General features: G+C 40.7%; 1 protein-coding gene across 1 annotated transcript; it reads left to right on the plus strand.

Moving 5' to 3' along the window:
- The first annotated feature begins 1,482 nt into the window (after window positions 1-1,482).
- LOC121683486 (cytochrome P450 2M1-like) lies at window positions 1,483-14,428 on the plus strand. The gene is made up of 8 exons (XM_042063115.1): window positions 1,483-1,685; window positions 2,766-2,922; window positions 3,201-3,361; window positions 3,716-3,895; window positions 4,375-4,516; window positions 5,280-5,531; window positions 8,568-9,194; window positions 14,262-14,428. Exons 1-8 carry the CDS (start codon window positions 1,494-1,496, stop codon window positions 14,426-14,428), a joined length of 1,878 nt encoding a protein of 625 aa, XP_041919049.1. The 5' UTR covers window positions 1,483-1,493.
- The last annotated feature ends 1,182 nt before the right edge of the window (window positions 14,429-15,610 follow it).

A 15,610-nucleotide genomic window follows, 5' to 3' on the forward strand; every position in this document is an offset into this window, starting at 1 on the left:
TCTAATGAGGAGACGCAGCACTCAAAAAATCCTCCATAGAAATGCATTGGGTGCATTCCAATATGGCCGTTGTCTACACATATACATGAATGAATACATTGAGCCAATCATATGGTGTGTTGTGAAGACATTGTGCCAATCATGTGTTGGGACCTCGCCGCTGGAGCAAGGTTGGTGTCGTAAAGCCTTGCGCCCGCGCATTTCTGCTGAATAGGATGCCCGATAAGTGCCCAAAAAGCGTTGCAATATGGCCACAGAGTGGAGGGACTTGCCTAAAAGGACTTTGATTGGGATCACTAAAAAGATGATTTACTTTGTGAGTTGCTGCACAATTAAAATTGATCTATTAGGGTTGTCCTATACAAAATATAATGTATTGTTTTAGACAAAGATGGCTATACATAAAATGGATGGGAGTATAGATATTTTATTTTGTGTATGAGTTTTGCAAAATGAGACATTCCAAGGCAGGACGGAACATCCCAGTCTATTGACCTTTTGAGATTTAAAATTCAAAGATTCAGACAATAAACAGCCTGCAAGAACCTGCCAGTTTTACACAATATACAAAAATCATCCATTGTGACACACAAGAGATATTAGTCTCTATGTTGAGTTGTTTTGACACACAAAGGATATTAGCTAGTCTCTATGTTGAGTTGTTTTGACACACAAGGGATATTAGCTAGTCTCTGTTGGGTTGTTTTGACAGCCTGAAATGATCGAAGCGTGTGATAGGTCTGTACTTTGAAAGAGTTGTGAATCAAAATCATGACTGTACAGTATACACTGTATGTACACACTGTTTATTTCTTATGTTATTTTCTTATGTTATCTCTTGCATATACATCCTCAATATTTAGATTCAGGATTGAACAGAGGACTTTCTGTGCACCTCTCTGCAGCCTCCCATCTTTGACTCTTTGTCTACAGATACTACATCTTCCCATTGTTACTAATAACTGCATCAAGTACTCAGAAACTATCCTGTTAGCATAACATTTGAACAGGTGCAAGGCAGGGTCCTCCTGATTAACGACCCTTCAGGAGGATCATCAGCCCTTGTGACCTACACATCTATTCAATCAGGGTTGGAACTACGTAGAGGTCACACACTGCTTTGTTTGTGACATACTCAAGCTCAAGCAACTCAAGGTTGTTTCTCTGATTAGTCAGAGATACGGGGGAATCCTTATGGTGAAGCCTGTCTCTTTCCCTTGATGATAATTGAAAGAATAAAGCCTGTTTCTTGAGTGCCATCATCCTGACTGTGTCTCATAGTAGGAAAATTACCATCACTTTGAATGTCATTCATTTTGAATACAGGTATTTAACTTTACCCCAGTCATGGACCAATGAATATCGCAGCCTAAAACTATGTTAACCATTACCTAATAAATCAGCATTCACTCACCTGTCCTGGTATAAGGGGAAAACATCAGAAAGTAGCTTATTTGTTTTTACTCCCAGCTTTGACCCATAATGATGTCAAGATGGAAATACTAGCCTTTCTCCAGCCAAACATTCTCTGTATAGTTTTGGGCATAGTGGTGTGTATATTGGTATGGATGAACAGAGGGAAGCAAAGGAGCTTTGGAAGATTACCCCCGGGGCCTTGTCCGGTACCACTTATAGGAAACCTACTGCAAATAGACCTGAAGGAGCCATACAAGTCTTATCAGGAGGTATGTTCACATTACATACATGCAGAGGCTATCAAATGTGTTTGTTCCACGTTTTTTTCATTTAATTTCCTTTCATTCATAATGTGTACATTTCCAAGCTTCCTTTCTTTGATGAGTGCACACACACACACACACACACACTCTTATCTGGTTATTCATTTAAGGTTAATTTGACAGATATTTGCACATTAACATAAAATGTCACATTTTCATTGTTCAATTAATATGCCAGATTAATGCCAGAATTATCCAAAATGGTTATTTTGCATCTTCTCCAAGGGCCAATGTTAAAAGGTCAGTTGTATGAAGGTGTTTAAGGTCTTACTTGGTCATTCAACACATCAGCTCTAACTGTTCTTCCGCCAATAGATATTTCTCCACCAAAATAAAACCTTCATCTTTGTGCTAGTCATTGTCCAACGTCTGGAGTGTCTTCCACCATACTAATCGTGTATTTATTCAGCATCTATGTGAGAAGTATGGGTCAATGTGAAGAGTGCCACAAATCAACATCATGGTATTCTCCAGGGATTTATTTTGATGAGTATAGCGGAAAACAACCAGACACCTCTACAACTAGAAAATTCAAATAAACCTGATGGCTGCAATGATATATTTACCATTTCCAGCCAATTAAATGATTTACAGATAATTTGTTGTTGATTCAGAGATAGGCTGTCTGTACTCTTCAAGCATAAAGTTCAAACTCAGTGCCACAAACTCACCTGACTCCATCACCCCGACAAAATGGTAATGTTAAAATATTATTTGCACATTTTGGTTCCATGTAACATTTCCCGTCTCGGTCCGCTGGATCTGATGATGTTTTAATTCATATGTCGGTCTGTTTATTACTCCTATGTTTGTGTGTGGCTATTTGGTTTTGAATCTATGATCTAGAAAAAGAAAGGCATTGTTAATTTAAAGATAGGGACAACAAAAACTTCGGACCTGTTCCTCCTGTTCATCGCACCCCACCTGCCATGTCTCTATTACCCAGTGAGGCCTGCCCCACACTTTGAGAACCACTGAGTTAACACAATAAATCAACCTTTCATGAGTGAAACCTTCTCCTTGCAGCTTTGTAAGAAGTATGGGCCTGTGTGTACTATCTGGCTGGCCAACAAACCAGTGGTGATCTTGTCAGGTTATCAGACCATCAAAGATGCCCTCGTCCTCCAGGGAGAGGAGTTCAATGGGAGAGCTCAATACCCTTTCCTGGAAGCAAGACATTCTGGCAGCCTGGAACTTTAAATGGTAAACCAGACAAGAACCTGTAGAACTTTGACTTACATACTGTAGGCATAGCACGCTAATGTGAGTGATGATTTCCAAGGGGATTGAGGTAACACTATGTGATCTTTTCCATCATCTTGAATTTTCCATGAAATTTAAAAGGTGCAAAACAGCTGAGTATTTCTGATGAGAATAAGACGATTCATGCAAATGATATCTGTTTTACTTGTAATACAACAAATAGAATGATGTGGTCATAAAAGAAATCCTCTTGAACAGGTGGACTCTTCAATCCCAGAGAGCTGCTGTGTAATGCCGTGGCCAATGTAATCTGCTCCATAATGTTTGGGCAGCGCTTTGAATATAAAGATCCTGATTTCTTGCTGCTCTATAATGCAGTCACTGATGTCTTCATCGTCCTCAACAGTCCCATTGGCCAGGTAATACCTCCTACAGTAGATGTTTTCAGTTTTCTTATTGGCCTATTTCCTCTTTTCTGTAAACATTAATTTCTCTACTCATCACCTATTTGGTGTATTTGTTACAGCCATTTTGATGTATTTATTTACATTCATTAAATAATAATCACAGAATTAAGATGCGCAAAAGGTCCAGAAACATTTTATCCATAACGGTGTTCTCAAATGAGCGTAAATACTTGTGGGAAGTGTGTGAAGTCTGTAAGTGATTACGAATAACATCACAGTGACACATTTGCTGTATGATTGAATACCACACACATTTTTGATCTGCATGAGTTTGATAACGATCTGAAGGTTGTTGATCTCTTCCAGCTCTACAACTTGTTTCCTGGAATTCTTGACCGTCTTCCTGTAAAGCACAGAGACATGTTTGCGTTGCTGCAGGACGCTCAAGCTTATGTGAAGAGGGAGGCAGACACCCGACTTAAGCACCTGGATGTCAACTCCACACCACAGGACTATATTGAGGCCTTCATGATTAAAATGATCCAGGTAAAAGTGCTTTGGGGGTAAAGATAATGACTAAATGCTACCGCTGATGACACTATTCCTAATAGACAACACAGAAATATCTTTTTGGATGCTGCTTATTATCTGTGTTGATTTTTGACAATATAGGCCTACTCCTCAGCTGCCTATAAACCCGCAATTAGTGGACATCCCCACTAAAGGGCCACATTTGTCTATTTTTAAACATTTTCGATGAATGACTAGACAGTGAGACTTAGATTATTTGCTGAGGTACCTTATGTGCTGTAAGGAAGATGTATTATCCTTATATTTGTTTAGCCTAAGGCATTTAAAACTCTGTAATATAGGATGATTATGATAAATCTATTTTGATATCATTTAAACCATGTGGTGGTTGGGGATCATATGATTATTTTAAGTCATCACTCAAACTCCTCATTGTTGAAATGGTCCATACTGTTGACTCCACTGTTGATGTGAGTTTCTGTGTCTTATTTCAGGAGAAGGACGTCCCAAATAGTGAGTTTCATTATGACAACCTGCTGGGCAGTGTGTGGAACCTGTTTTCAGCTGGAACTGAGACGACCTCCTCCACCCTGAGACAAATGATACTGATGATGATCAAGCACCCACACATTCAAGGTTTGGAAAAAAAAAACACACACATAGTTGATTTGTCATATTTCCTAAACAAGGGCAAATACTGTACAGGGTCCTTTCAGTTAATCCTGAATAAATATTCCTACACGATCATATTGCTCTGCTATGAAAATCTGCCTCTTTATTGTTTTCTCCAATATTATAATGTAATATTAACAATATAGCTGTGAAATAATAAGTATGAAATTCTACAAATGTTCTACAAATATTCTACACATGGTACTCCATTAAAGGTTATAGTAAAATGAGTAGGCTGCTGACCTATATATGCTAAAGTAATCATTTATACTAACAGCATGTCTTCCAATGGCTTTTATGGAGATTGATTAAGTGCTGCTGGGCTGCGCATTCCTGAAGTATATAAGTATAAGTATAAGTATATATACTCTTTTGATCCCGTGAGGGAAATTTGGTCTCTGCATTTATCCCAATCCGTGAATTAGTAAAACACAAACAGCACACAGTGAACGCACAGTGAGGTGAAGCATAGACAAACCCGGAGCAGTGAGCTGCCTGCAACAGCGGCGCTCGGGGAGCAGTGAGGGGTTAAGTGCTTTGCTCAAGGGCGCTTCAGTCGTGGATGTGGGCATGGGAGAGCAGTGCTCAACCACTTCCCCCACCCACATTTTTCCTACTGGTCGGGGATCGAACCGGCAACCCTTCGGTTACAAGCCTGAAGCCCTAACCAGTAGGCCACAGCTGCCCCAAAAGCAAATAAATATTAACATGTTTGTCATTTTCTTAGCACGTGTCCAAAAAGAGATCGATGAGGTGGTTGGACAGGAGAGAAGCCCCTCAATGGACGACAGGTCTAAGATGCCGTACACGGACGCCGTTATTCACGAGGTCCAGCGCTACATGGACCTGACCCCGACCTCTGTGCCTCACAAGGTCACTGTCGACACAGAGTTCAAGAACTACCACATCCCCAAGGTGAGAGAGTTCTTGAACTACCACATCCCCAAGGTGAGAGTTCTTGAACTACTGCATCCTCAAGGTGAGAGAGTTCAAGAACTACTGCATCCTCAAGGTGAGAGTTCATGAACTACTGCATCCCCAAGGTGAGAGTTCATGAACTACCACATCCTCAAGGTGAGAGTTCATGAACTACTGCATCCCCAAGGTGAGAGTTCATGAACTACTGCATCCTCAAGGTGAGAGAGTTCATGCTGAGAAAAGGTCACCTTCGTATACAGGACCCCAAACTACAGAGACAGCCATGTGTTGTGTCTTACTGTGAAATAAATTGTGTAATGTAGTATAATGTAAAGGGCTCTAATTAGTTTGACACAAAATGTGCCATGCAATGTGTTACTAACGTAGACTCTTTCACACAGAAGTTCCAACAAACATGCTTTATTAAGAAACTACAAACTTTACAAACTTACTAACAGACAGGAAGAACAGAGAGACAAAAACCAACAAATGACAGAGGAACAGGGGGGTAGAAATACACTGACTAATTAACAGAAAGACAGAGGACTGGACGAAAACCAACAAGACAATAATGGAGAACAGGTGGGAGCAGAAAATGGAGGGAAAACTAACAGGACAGGAAGTACACACCAAAGTACAGACAAAGACAGGTGACAGAAAGATAAACACAAAGCACATGGGGAACAAGGAAACCCGGACACAAACACAAACTAATACAGAGAATGGCCACTAGGGTGGCACAAACACATTTAGTCAATGCCAGATCCTGACACTATCACACAAACTAATGCTAATTTAATTACTGAGCAAAATAAAATTTTGCTAATTTATACCACACAATACACACAAACATGACTGGGCCAGCGCACAGATGCAGATGAACATGAATTCCTCTACAGTTTAACCAGTAGATGAGCCAGTATTGGTATAACTGCCTGTTTTCACTGTGTGTAGTGTGTGCTGCAGATTCAAATTGGTTCCCATAATGTTATATGAGGGAAAAAAGACATGTTCCCCCTTTGTTCTCCTCCTGCAGGATACATATATATAGTCAAGTCAAGTCAAGTTTATTTATATAGCGCATTTCATACACAGAGGTCATTCAATGTGCTTTAAATAAACAAAAGCACAGTTAACAAATAAAAGCACGGAAGGGTAATATAGTCATAGAATAGTTTAAAAGGTAAAAGGTCATAATAACTGTGACTAAAAAAAAAAAAAAAAAAGTGACTAAGTCACTTTTTCCATTATGTTTTATGGGCAGCCGTGGCCCACTGGTTAGCACTCTGGACTTGTAACCGGAGGGTTGCCGGTTCGAGCCCCGACCAGTGGGCTGCGGCTGAAGTGCCCTTGAGCAAGGCACCTAACCCCTCACTGCTCCCCGAGTGCCACCGTTGTAGCAGGCAGCTCACTGCGCCGGGATTAGTGTGTGCTTCACCTCACTGTGTGTTCACTGTGTGCTGTTTGTGTTTCACTAATTCACCGATTGGGTTAAATGCAGAGACCAAATTTCCCTCACGGGATCAAAAAAGTATATTTACTTATACTTATACTGTTTTTACACAGTGCAGCCACACAGCTAACCTAAACAGGATCGTCTATACAGATTTTTGTGAAGTTTGTGGATGCATGTTGTAGGCCTAATGATAATTTCAACTTTCTTTCATTAGACAGATGCAGTTTTGTTAAGTTTTTGGCAAGCCTAGAGCAACAACTCTTTGTTGAAGCATATAGTCTAGTGCAAATTCTTCAGTGTTTAGTTAATAAGAAAGCATTGTCTCTACCTCAATATGAACTACAAAGGATAGCCTAGGCTATAGGCACATTGTTTTTTTTGTCGGGTCAGGTTCGGGTCGTTAATCAGCGCATATTTTTGAGGGTCGGGTGGGACTCTTGGATCGACTCTCCTGACGGGTCGGGTGGGTGCGGATGTTAAAAAACCTTAACCCGCGCAACACTATTGTATGGGGCTCTGAATTCTGAACTCTGCAACAGGCACTGAATTATTTGAACTTGAACTTGTGAATGTTTCAGGCATTGTTTCTGTTACAGAGTTTAGACTTGTTCTTGTTGGGAAGACGGGAGCAGGGAAGAGCTCCAGTGGAAACACTATACCGGGAAGAGATGCCTTCAGTGCAGCTGTCAGTCATTCTTCAGGTACCACAAAAGCTTTGGGTGTGATAATCACATGAAATTGAAATATAGTCCCCAGACATGCATAAGAGCAACCCCCAGACCTTTGAAGTAATGGGAAATCCTGTCTGTAGCAAGTTACCAAGACTGTCTGAGACTGGGGTAGACTGATTTACCAAAACCACAAAGTGCTTTCAAAGAATATGTGCCATGGCTGAACTTTGGCAATATGTATAACAGAAAGTTACCTAATCAGTAGGGAACAGTCATCAGCAAAAACATCAGTTGTATTAACTAGTCTGACTGGATCAGTAAGCAGTGTTTAATATCTATTAATAGCAGTCCTGAAGTGAAGTCATGAGAAGCCGCAAACCTCTCTGTTATAGTTATGTGATTGGATTAAAGTAGGGAGATCAATGACGTTTGTTTGCATGATTAGATTTTGACACTGGTTTGAATATAATACTATGTTGTGGGAGTAGCACAAATCTTCTACAGTGTTGCATTATAGTTTAATGTTGGTAGGCGAGCAAGTGATTTCAGTCTTCAAAACAGTAATTTAATCCACACTAATATTACACTGGCTCCTATAATATTTCAGTAAATTCATGATCAACTCACATGCAAAACATGAACTGAAGTGTTGAAACAACACACAGCTGCCCAAGAACCATTTAGCATCAAAGTGTCCGATTACTTTTGAACCCTTGCAATGTGTTAGTGACCTGTGTCTCCCACAGTGTTATTTATTACCATGCTAACCTACTCAAATGTACGCTGAGACTACAATTATTCCAAACGGCATGTGCTGAACAACTGAACCTGACACGGTCATGCAGCTACAAATAATAAATGCTTAACTTTTTGGGTGCATATTGTAAGTGTCTCTGAGTGATAAGCTCCTGCACTATTTTTTGTGTTGTGTCATTTTCAGAGTTAACTCTTCACTGTTTTATATCCTCAGTCACCAGACAGTGCTGTAAGCTGAGTGGGGAGGTGTTCGGCAGAGAAGTAACCATCGTTGACACTCCTGGCCTCTTCGACACCTCGTTACCTGAACCCACTGTGAAGAGGGAGATCTCCAAATGCATCAACATGTCGGCCCCAGGGCCCCACGCCATCCTGCTGGTCATCAAGGTGGGGCCGTTCACCAATGAGGAGCAAGACGCTGTGAGGCAGGTGGAGGAGATCTTTGGAGAGGATGCCTGGAGGCACACCATAATCCTCTTCACCCAGGACGACCAAGCTGAGCCAGACATCGATAGACAACTGAGGGAGGCAGGACCTGAGCTGCAGTCGATCCTAAAGAAAGTGGAAAACAGATTCCACTGCCTCCATAACAACCAAGTTGATGATCGTAGCCAGGTCCTGGACCTGCTGGAGATGGTGGAGAAGATGGTTGATGCCAACAGTGGACAGTGTTACTCCAACTACACCTATATTGAGGTGGTGGAGATGTTGGCCCAGAGAGAGTTGGAGCTCAGAGAGTTCTATGAGAAGAAACTGAAGGAGAAAATAAAAGCTGTAGAGTCAAAGTACGAGAAGATGCTGATGGAGGCTCAACAAGGTCAACCAGACACAAAGAAACGACGTCAGGCTGAAGTACAGGAAGTGAAGCGGTACTACGAAGATTTAAAGCGAGATGTCCGCCATGTTGTAGAACAGACTGTGAAAACAGACTCCATAGAAGACATTCACAACTTTCACATGACCCTGAAACTGAAGTTTACCTCCTAAACTCTGCTGGACCCTCATGGCTTCGACCTTACAAAATCCATACTTCTCATGCTGTTTCATTTTCTAAGTAAATCCCAAACTTTCAAAACACACATAATCTATCAGATTGAATTTGGGGAATGTACTGTAGTCAAACTGTCCATTCAAAGTGTACATTTATAGGCCAAAATTAACACGATCCATTAGAAGGTGGTTTGATATGAAATGCTCTGACAGGATCTCAGAAAAAATCGACATAATAAATAATACATAAATAATCTATATAACAATAAATAAAATACAGTGTATAGAAGGAAATCCATGCATGGGAAGAAAACACTTTGAACTTTGTCCTGGTGCCACAAATAATGGGTATAAGTATAGGCTAATGCTTAAGTTTATGCTGTATTCATAACTGGGTGTCATTTTGTCTTTCAGATCTTATAAAAAGTAATAATGTAAGAGCTCTTTCATTTTTAAGAAAATTAATTTATGTTACTTTCTATACAGCCAGCCTATATATTATGGCACTGTGCTAAAACACACAATTATGCCCCCCTTCATATAGGCCTACAGTAATAGATTTTTTTTGCATGGTAAAGGGCATTATGAGCACATAAGTGTTTAACATTAAAGATTACTATTTTTTTTTTTACATATAAACTATTATAGTATTAGTAGTAGGACACAAGCCCTAAGTATAAATCCTTTTAACTGTATAAACAAAAATGTGCATTCCCAAGGCATTTCTGGTGGCATAGAAAACAACATTGGGCTAATGGTAACAGTAAATAAAAAAAACAAGTTTTAAAGTGAACATTTTCTAGAGAATTACCAATTGCCAAGTTTTCAGACACAATATGTCCTACAAATGTTGTTTCACTGTCTAGACATATGCACTGACTGCGATGTAAGACCAATACATGTGTTGCATCACCTTTCTGCTTCATAAAATAAAAAATATATTTAAATCCATTGCAAATAAAAATCTATGATGGGTAACATCTAGCCGCCTGTTTTATTTAGGAGCTTTTTTATTGTGTACTATTCCTTGTTGATGTTCTTTCTAATAGTGATAACCTATACATAAATCCAGTGGATTATTGGTTTCTCTCATTGTATAGGGGCCAAAACTGAAAAGACTAAACATTCAAAGATATCAGTAACAACACTGTCAACACAGTTAAATACAACATGTAACACACCTCTTCTTATTAGATGGCTTTTTTTATAATGACAGGTCAAAATATTACCCTCTACGGATGATCTTAGGTGACATATCTCCAGGCTTAAAGGAGAAATCCGGCGAGTTTTCACATAGATCTCTGTTTCTCGAGGTCACCGAGTACTGTCAGTATGAAACAAAATGAAAACAATCGGTTTTACCTAGCTCGAGTTGCTACAACCAGCAGCTAACGCAGCCAGGCAGCTACAAACACTAAAATATTCAGACAATAAACAGCCTGCAAAAACTGGCCAGTTACACACACACACCTATTAGGCCTCTCTGTAGTTCAATCTTCACTTCACTCCAGTATTTCAAAAACAAGGGATATCTCTATGTTGAGTTGATTTGTCATCCACTCAAATGATTGAAATGTGTGATAGGTTTGTACTTTGAATGTCAAAGGAATGCTGAATATATAACTTTACCCCACTCATGGACCAATGAATGTCGCAACATATAGGTTAACCATTCACCATAATAAATCCATGTTCACCTTATGGGGAAAGTGGCCTATTTGTTTTTACCCTCTCAGCCTAGACCCATACAGAGGATTGTCAAGATGGAAATACTAGTCTTTCTCCAGGCAAACTTTCTCTGCATAGTTTTGGGCATAGTGGTGTGTATATTGGTATGGATGGGAAGAGGGAAGCAGAAGAGCTTTGGAAGATTACCCTCGGGGCCTCGTCCGGTACCACTTCTAGGAAACCTACTGCAAATAGACCTGAAGGAGCCATACAAGTCTTATCAGGAGGTACGTTCACATTATATAGATGCAGAGGACATCTAATGTGTTCATTCTATACGTTTGGTTACGTTTGGTTAATCTATTCTTCGTGCTGAGGTTGGAGGAGCTGGTAGGGGGACAGTTGGTAGGTGTTCTTAGCAGTCTTCTGTAATAAACTCTGGGTTCGCTAACTACGTTGTTGGTGCTTCGTTTAATGAGTAAGGATCCTGAGCAGACGAGGTTTGGTGCTGTTTTGAACAATATTACTGGTTAAAAATGCTATTTGGGAGGCAGACTGTTTGTATTCACAATAATAATTTATTCAAGTGTTCAACACAATACAGCAACCATTCATGAGTGAAACCTTCTCCTTGCAGCTTTGTAAGAAGTATGGGTCCGTGTGTACTATCTGACTGGCCAACAAACCAGTGGGGATCTTGTCGGGTTATCAGATCATCAAAGATGCCCTCGTCCTCCAGGGAGAGGAGTTCATTCATTTCTCTACTCATCATTTGGTGTATTTGTTACAGCCATTTTTATGTAATTATTTACATTCACAAAATAATCACAGAATTAAGATGCGCAAAAGGTCCAGAAACATTTTTCTTCATAACTGTTTGTCCAATGTGTGTATAAATACTCGTATGGGAAGAGTGTGAAGTCTGTAAGCGATTGTGAATAACATCACAGCGCCACTTTTGTATGATTGAACACACACATTTTTGATCTGCTTGAGTTTGATAACGATGTGAGGGTTGTTGATCTCTTCCAGCTATACAACTTGTTTCCTGGAATTCTTGACCGTCTTCCTGGAAAGCACAGAGACATGTTTGCGTTGCTGTAGGACGCTCAAGCTTATGTGAAGAGGGAGGCAGACACCCGACTTAAGCACCTGGATGCCAACTCCACCCCACAGGACTATATTGAGGCCTTCATGATTAAAATGATCCAGGTAAAAGTGCTTTGGGGGTAAAGATAATGGGTAAATGCTACTGCTGATGACACTATTCCTAATAAACAACACAGAAATATGTTTTTGGATGCTGCTTATTATCTTTGTTGATTTTTGACAATACAGGCCTACTCCTCAGCTGCTTATAAAGCCGAAATTAGAGGACATTCCCACTAGAGGGCCACATTTGCCTATTTTTAAACATTTTAGATGGATAACTAGACAGTGAGACTTGGATTATGCTGAGGTACCTTATGTGCTGTAAGGAAGATGTATTACCCTTATATTTGTTTAGCCTAAGGCATTTAAATGCTGATTTAAAGGATGATTATGATAAATCTATTTTGATATAATTTAAACCACTTGGTGGTTGGGGATCATATGATTATTTTAAGCCGTCACACAAACTCCTCATTGTTGAAATGGTCATTACTGTTGACTCCACTGTTGATGTGAGTTTCGGTGTCTATTTCAGGAGAAGGACGTCCCAAATAGTGAGTTCAATTATGATAACCTGCTCGCACTGGCGCACACACATACATATACACACACGACACGCACACAAACACATTAACACCCATACACACACACACACCCTCACACACATGCACCCACAAATACAAACACACCTACATACACAAACACACACACAAACACACACACACACATAAAAAAACTACCTGACATGCAGGCACACACACTCAATAAACACACACAGAAGCACACATATACACAAAAACAACCACACACTCTGCACACACTCAATTACAAACACAAAAAAGGAAAAAAGTAGGAAATGAACACAATTTGACAAACGTGACTTATTTTTGTGGAAAAAATGTGCTGGACTGGGCGGCGGTCATATTTTGTACCGCTCTGCGGTACATCTAGTTTTGTCTTATATAGTCCTCTTCCGTGTTCCATAAACAGGAATTGCTGTTATAAACATGATAAAGGTGTCCTATGTGTCACTGTTGGTAAAGAAGAAGCCTCATCCACCACCTACAGAGATGGCTTTTCAGAAAAAGTACTAATGTTATTCCAACTCAAGTCATTTAAAAGTATGCAATAAAGCTATAATAGAATTAAAGATTATTCTGTCTGTTAGCGAAAAAGTACAAGTAGCATGCAGCAAAAAGTTGGGTCCCGCTTGATGTATCGCACCTGTTTGGAGATGAGCAAGGAAATTAGATTTAAAGCGATGGTTCGGAGTAATTTCACCCTATGGTCCTTTGCACCATGACCCGAGCCAAACACCCTCCCAGAACCTTTTTTCCCTTGGTCAATCCCTGGTCGAGTAGCGCTGTCAGAAACTAATGACGTTCTGCAGTCGTGATGGAACCAACTTTTATCTCGTAAATTACCCCACTAATAATGCCCTGAATGGTACGAAACTTCTGCAGTAGTACAACTATGACCTTTAGTCCAATAACGAGGCATTAGAAAGTTTGTAAGTGCACCAGGAGTTTATTTAAATAAGACTTGCCTGATTATCTGCTACTATACCGCTGCGTCGACGTTTCTTCCGTGATTTGGGAAAAGCCCGTAAAAGTCCTGGCAGGAAGCATGCATAAGGATGTAGATCCAGGAATGCACTAATATTTTGTTCGTAGTCCAGTTTGCGACAATTATTAGTTAACACTAAGTTGTAAACACTTCGGAAAAAAAATATTAAAAACTGGATATACCAAAAAACGTGTAATCGCTTCCTGCAAGGAATTATCGCTTTAATTTAATCTCCATGCACAGTGTCTGATAGCATCTCGACTATAAGTCTCTAAAACATAAAACAATCTAGTGCTAAGAAAATGGGAGCAACTACCAATTAAGCACTAGGACAAAGAGGTGACCAGTGCTCACCAATTAAGCACTATGACAGAGAGGTGACCAGTTGGTTAGCACACCAACCTGATTATTGTGGGGGATTGTGACTCAAAAGAGGTTGAGAGCCACTAGTCTAGAGTGCTGCTGACACTTTTACTTCAGCCTTCATTGCAGTTTTACTAATCCATGAATCTGTCGGTGTCTTGCCTGTCAGGGAAGCGTAACTGCCTGGGAGAGGGTCTGGCGCGGATGGAGCTCTTCCTCTTCACATCCTCTCTTCTCCAGCGCTTCACCTTCGTGGGCACCAAGCCCCCAGAGGAGATCGACACCACCCCCAAGTGCTGTAGTTTTGGCCGGCTGCCTCGTGTCTACGACTGCTAGGCCAAACTCAGGGTGTAGATGAGAAATGTCCTGCACTGTGATATAGCCAGACTGCAGGTCGTGTTTATGTAACGGATGCCAGCTAGCTTAGCTGTGCTTGTGGAACGTTGGTAAACCTCACTCCCCGACGCCTCAAGAGTGCTGCTGGCATGCAAGCCAGTAGCCTGGGCTATTGGCTCAATTGTTGGCGCGCTCGCCTCCCTATCCGAGGTGCTGCTGTTCGCGGGTTCGAGTCCGGGCGTGTGCAGGGCTAAACCGCGCAGGTTCAACACAACGCAGGTTACATTTAGTTTCAAAACAGTGCATTGTACAGTACAACAACAGTGTTAGAATATCAAAGAAGGATATTGGGATGATTCTGTTTTAGTTTAGGTTGAAATTATAAACAAAGAAATAGAAATAAAAGAGAATTTACATCACAGCATCATAAATTAAAACATCATGTTCAGTATGGAAATGTTTAAAGGAACCGTATGTAAGAACTGTATTTCAATTAATCATAAAATGGCCTTGATATGTCACTAGACATTAAGAAATCATGTTCATTTCAAATACTTATATCACTGACAACAGTAGTCCGGCCAGGATATTGTCATTTAAAAAGTGAAGTTGCAGCCCTCAACTGATGTTGATGTTGTCATGTTGTTTGTTGGCCTGATGCGCCACCCTCCACCAATCTACTAATCAAGAAGTCAGTAGTGTTTCGGCATCCTGGTTGCCAGCTCTGCCAGGCAGGGGGGAGAGGGAGGGGATGCACCGCTCTACAGTAATTTGAAAGGAAGGGTGAAGACACTGTGGCTGGGATGACTGGGTATTGCGGCTACCAGATCCAACTAACCAACTTGTTCAGAAGCCGCGGTGGGCTAAGCAGGGGGAAATCAAATTGTCTTACACGCACTAAATAATCCAATGTCCGCACACTTGCTCCCGTTTCTTCAGTTTATTGCTCTCCATATCAATCCAGACTTCAATAGTCTTTTTAGACTCCAATAGTCTTTCGAATGCAAGGCAGAGAAAAACGTTCAGATATAAGGCCTTTCAATGAGTCCATGCGATGTGCGAAGTGCGGCACACAAAAGAATAGCCTTCCCCCGTCCTCACCCCACGCCACACTGAACAGAAGCGCAGGTGTCAGGTAGGACTAATTAAGACTTCCAATTGTGCACCACACACACCCAGCGC

This window comes from Alosa sapidissima, chromosome 15, assembly GCF_018492685.1.
Source record: "Alosa sapidissima isolate fAloSap1 chromosome 15, fAloSap1.pri, whole genome shotgun sequence".
Classification (NCBI taxonomy): domain Eukaryota; kingdom Metazoa; phylum Chordata; class Actinopteri; order Clupeiformes; family Clupeidae; genus Alosa; species Alosa sapidissima.

Bases quoted from the DNA above. Each gene is read 5' to 3' on its own strand.
- LOC121683486 (XM_042063115.1), top strand. From the start codon at position 1,494: ATGGAAATACTAGCCTTTCTCCAGCCAAACATTCTCTGTATAGTTTTG. The intron at 4,517-5,279 runs GTTTGGAAAAAA...TCATTTTCTTAG, and splicing joins CAAGCACCCACACATTCAAG to CACGTGTCCAAAAAGAGATC. The intron at 9,195-14,261 runs GTCAGGCTGAAG...CTTGCCTGTCAG, and splicing joins ACCAGACACAAAGAAACGAC to GGAAGCGTAACTGCCTGGGA.